General features: G+C 37.8%; 1 protein-coding gene across 1 annotated transcript in view; it reads right to left on the bottom strand.

The window, feature by feature from the left end:
• Nucleotides 1-1809: 1809 nt before the first annotated feature.
• The window catches only part of SLC38A4 (solute carrier family 38 member 4), a 23409-nt gene continuing 20198 nt past the window's right edge, over nucleotides 1810-5020 (bottom strand). The window contains exon 16 of the mRNA XM_026050294.1: nucleotides 1810-2481. Within this exon, the coding sequence (XP_025906079.1) occupies nucleotides 2380-2481 (102 nt within the window). The 3' untranslated portion in view covers nucleotides 1810-2379. The remainder of the gene's footprint in view (nucleotides 2482-5020) is intronic.

Here is a 5020-nt window from a genome sequence, read left to right as displayed (position 1 = left end):
TTACAAAATGAACAAGAAACTCCAACATCCATCATCCCGAGCAATGCTAAATAAGTTAGTGTACAATACTATCTTTACTCCCTGTAGTATCCTTACTACCCCTTACTATATAACGCTGTGAGTAAGTATACACTTTAGCTTTAAAATCTGGCCTTTTACAGATATTCTGTAACTCTGTTATGTAAGGTCATTCACTGTGTGATACCACCAGTTTTTGTGCCATGAAAAAGCAGTAACTTGTTGCTGTTGCCTGTAGTTTTTTTCTGTTACATCTCTTTATTTTGTCAACATTTTATGTAGGCTACAAAATGCAACCACAGTTACTACATGTGCTTGCATACTAAAACAAAAATGGAATTACAGCTCATTTATTCCATACATGTAACTCTCAATAACATCAACGAGAAGTGCATGTGTGTATTCCTGTTAACTCTAGTCCATGCTAAAGGTCTCTTCAGTATTAATGCAACATTATTTGCATTAGTCTGCTTAAACTAGAGCAAAATTGCAGACTTTTTCTCTACAAGTGCAAAACCAAACTTAGTATTCACCAGCAAATATGCCCCAATATATTAAGGATACAGTACTTAAGTGAGCATAAAATACTGCTCAGAAAGACAGTGGTCAGTGAGGAATAACTATTTGAGATGCTTTTTCAGTTAACCTTTATGTATACATACATTTATACACTCACATGCACACACACACAATGTCATACAAAGGTGAGTCATGAACAGAGACAAATTTGTGTGTTTTCTTTCTTTCAGAATTCACTCAGTAGGTCTTTAAGTTGGAGAATGAAAAGCCTGATTATCTAAGCCTGGATATGTGTTAGCATGTTCTACCTAACTGTGAGGCCTCCCCATGTGCTCCCTATGTTACAGAAGAAATGTGACTGTTTTTCCTTGGTGAGTACAGAGCATCCCACAGCCCAGCGAAAATCCCAACCTGCAGGGTAAATAAGTGTTAATTAGTCATCCATATCACATGGAACTTCATGTTTTCTTTCAGTCTTGCACAGCTGCATAGCATGTTACACTTGGGATAACCAGTAATGTCTTTGCATTTACATAGCTTAATTATATATGCCATTGAATGCTAGCATTTACATATGCCAACTAAGAAAGCAACAGATCTTACCCAGATTTGTAGTTTGCAATGATAACACAGAACTTTGAGGCACATATTAAAAATTCTCAAGAGGAAAGCATCTTGCAGTTTATTGCAGCGTATGTAGTAAACATCTGATTTTCCTTCTACACTGAAAATGGGCAGGGCTTGTATGTTTTAAACACTGTTGAATAAATGGGACCTTTTACAAACCCATCAAGCCCAATGTTTTCTTTGAAACGATAGAAAATGTGTGGCTATGAAAACAGTGTGATACTTGTAAAAAAAACCCCAAAATAATGCACCGCAGGATAACATTTTGATAATTGGAGGAAAACGAAAGATTATGTACATAAATATATATATACGTATATTTATATATATATATATATAGCAAATTACAGTTTCCCACACTGAACATTTACCAAACACACAAGTACTGAACAATACTGGACAGTGTGCTTTGCCACACCTCGTGGTCTCCTAGAACTCCTGTGAGAATGGAAGACAAGTTTCTGTGGAGGATACAACTTGTTCGGTGGTGCAAGCTCACACAAGAATTAAAAACATGTAGGGAAACCCCCCCAAACCCACACCAGAAGTGCCTGTTGTTTCCAGCACGGGTGTCTTCAACAACAAAACACCTTGAATGCACAACTGTTATTTAAGCTCGTGCCCCAGCGCCAGGTCTCCTTGCAGAGAGCTGACTACAAGGCAGCCACAACGGGATGGGGGTGACGAATTTGGGCAAAATCTGATGCTCAGCTTTGCCTACTGGCTCACCAAAGCTGATGACAGCTTTCTTACGGACCGATCAGCGGGCAGCAGCCACTTTTGAGCTCACCCAGAGAGTCTCTTGAAGCCAGCCTCTCCTATGCATTTCAGGTATAAAACAAGGCACGAGTGAGTTTTTTGGCCATTACATTTCCAGTGCTCTAGGAACTGTAGTTATTAACATGAAGGGAGGAGGTGGAAAGGGTGACACCAAGCTATTTTTGAGGACTTTATACACAATTACTCTTACTTCGGTTTCAAAAATAGAAAGCATCCACACCACACATTTCATCTAACCTGGGCAGAAATGCTAAGCTCAGGTTCTTAATGCATAAATAACAATCCTCAGTGGAAAGGATGATGTAGTACTCCATTGGGTTGTAGGGAGGTTACTACAAACCGTTATTAGGAAGGATAACATTCCCATTTAGGTGTCCTTTGGAGCACACAATACAAATATTTATGGTATAAAAAGTACTTAGATGTCTTCACAGGTTAGTGATGTCTGGAACTCGGAGGATTGTAAATCCAGTCCATTACAATTAGAGTCATACTTCCAATCATAAAGATTATGCCGACTATAAGAAAAATTAGAGCCTGTAATTGGAAAATAAAATTATATTAATGAAGGCATCAGACTTGCTGGAACACAGCATCGGTATGCAGATTTCTGGTCCATGAGAATCTCTTTTACACACACTCAAGGCCTGAATTTAGGACATTCACTGTGATTAAACCTAAACAACATCATATAGGGCTATGTGAATCAAAGTTTATCCCATATAGAAGTTCAGTGTAACAAAGCCTTTCTGCTTTGCCTGTGCTTCCACCTAGGAATATATTTCATATCGAAGGTGCTGGGCTATAGATCACCTGATCTTAAAAAAATAAAACATTTTGTTAAAGTGAATAGTAACACAAATATAACAGAAGCTCTTTTATTTTCTTTAAAAAGTGACCTATCGTCAATGAATTCTCATTGTCTCTAATATCAAGAAAAGCTTCCAGGTTAATTCCTTTTCTCCTTACTTAAAGTCCTTTGCTTTAGCAGGACTTTAGTCTACCATATTCTGTCCAATCTCAACAATATTCTGCCTCACATCACAAAGATGAATATTGCATGCAATCTTAAAGCAAGGTGGAAAATGCTAGATACACGCATGCTGAACATGCATAAACTTGAAGAAGGAACAGAGACATAAACAAATATTCATAGTTTCTCTCTAATGTTAACTCCTTCAAAATGATTTTCAGAAAACGTCTTATGATAGTAAAAATTTTTCCTTTATACTAAAACCTCTCCTTTTCAATGCATGTTGTTTGTTTTATACATGTATATATATGTGGATATGTGTAATATATTTAGAAATATTTAATATAATGTAATATAATGTAATTTAATGTAATACATTTAGGTATATACAAAGTGTCTGCATACATATTTTATCATTTTATTTTTTGATTAATATTTTAAAGGACACCTCCTAAATGATACCATTAAATGTGCAGATAGATATTTGCAGTCAAGATAAAAGTCACTGCTGTGGCAATCCAGCATGACCTATAAACACATGCTGTGTATGAGTGAGAGACCTTCATATATATCTCCCATAGATGTATCAGTCTATCTCAGTGGGGAACTCACAACTCTGTTACTTCATTATCTCTGCAGTATAACCTCCTTCTTAACCTTGACCTCAAATTTTCCTCTTAATCCACAGCTGGCCTTCCAGTGTGAACCAACAGCTCCTTACGTAGTATTTAAATATTGTTTATATAAGTGCGGGTCTCAGCTAGAGCTTAGGTTGGATTAAGTAAATGCCTTTTCTAGTGATTTAAGACACACTTTAATGGAGACAAATATATTTTACAATTTAGCTGGACCTGAGACATATTCTATAGTTTCTGTAAACAGATAGATTGCCAAAGTTCATGAATGCAGCAAATCTTCTCACATCAAAGATGCATGCAGCATCTATAGGTATGATTGGTTTGTCATTTAAGGCCTTTCTTTTTTTTTTTTTTTTTTTTTTTTTGGCTTGTACTGATTATTTTGCTTAATATGAAAGAGCTGAGGTGGAATCTCCCCCATACACACTCTATCCTCCATTCCTAGATTCCAATATCACTCCTAGCTCTGCTAGGGTGAGAATTCTTTCATTACTCTAATCTCATGATTCTTACTGCAAACAAGACCAAAAGAGTGGCTTAGCATTTACTGTTAGCAATAGAAATAGTATTTATTATTGCCAGTCCCACTCCAGGTCTTCGACCCCTCAAAGCCATTCTATACTAATCATAGCAGTGATATCCACATGGCAAGGGAAGCAAAATGGTGGATCTGCTAGGCAGACTTGGTTTAATGCTTGGTAGCTTCATCGTGGTTAAGAATGTTATAAACTTTATGAATATTTAAAAAAAAATGCTTCAGCAGTGAAATTCTAACCTTTCTTGACTTCAGCAGGACCAAGTGTCCTTCCCATTTTTTTTTTTAGGAGAATAACCTATGGAGCATATGTAATGTGAGGAACTGAATGCCATTGCTTATGAGGTACCAAAACTTCTGGTGAGGTTCTACACGGAGAAGGAAGCTAGCTGTATTTTTACACACAGCAATAAGATGTCTCTAGTGGCAGGGTCTCAAAATCTTTGACCTGTGGATGCTGACTCTGTGATAGCATCACTCCCACGGCCTGCCTACTTCTCTCTTCCACCTCCCTGCTCTACACTTATTGGCAGTCCTGTCCCCATCAGCGAATTGGCAGCTTAGGCCACAGCTGCCTGTAGTGGGTCCTCATCCAGCTGGAAAAGGTATTATGGAAGCAGTCACCAAATAAGATCTGCCCTCGATGCTACAAGGTCACTGGTGACTTGAAGGGCATTGAGGGAGACACTGATCAACAAGAATCACAGCATATCTTAAATCAGGGTTGTAAAGTTAACAGTCACCAAGCATTTTGTGCAAAATGCTACCATTTATGATCAGCTGCCAGATGCTACACGTCAAAGGCCAAGTATTTGTGATCATCAAAAAGCACAAATCCTTCCTTCCTTCCTTCCTTCCTTCCTTCCTTCCTTCCTTCCTTCCTTCCTTCCTTCCTTCCTTCCTTCCTTCCTTCCTTCCTTCCTTCCTTCC

Source organism: Nothoprocta perdicaria, unplaced genomic scaffold (assembly GCF_003342845.1).
Source record: "Nothoprocta perdicaria isolate Ctin4 unplaced genomic scaffold, notPer1 scaffold_67, whole genome shotgun sequence".
Lineage (NCBI taxonomy): Eukaryota > Metazoa > Chordata > Aves > Tinamiformes > Tinamidae > Nothoprocta > Nothoprocta perdicaria.
Note: the sequence above shows the minus strand (reverse complement) of the source record. Positions and strands in the feature narration are given on the sequence as shown.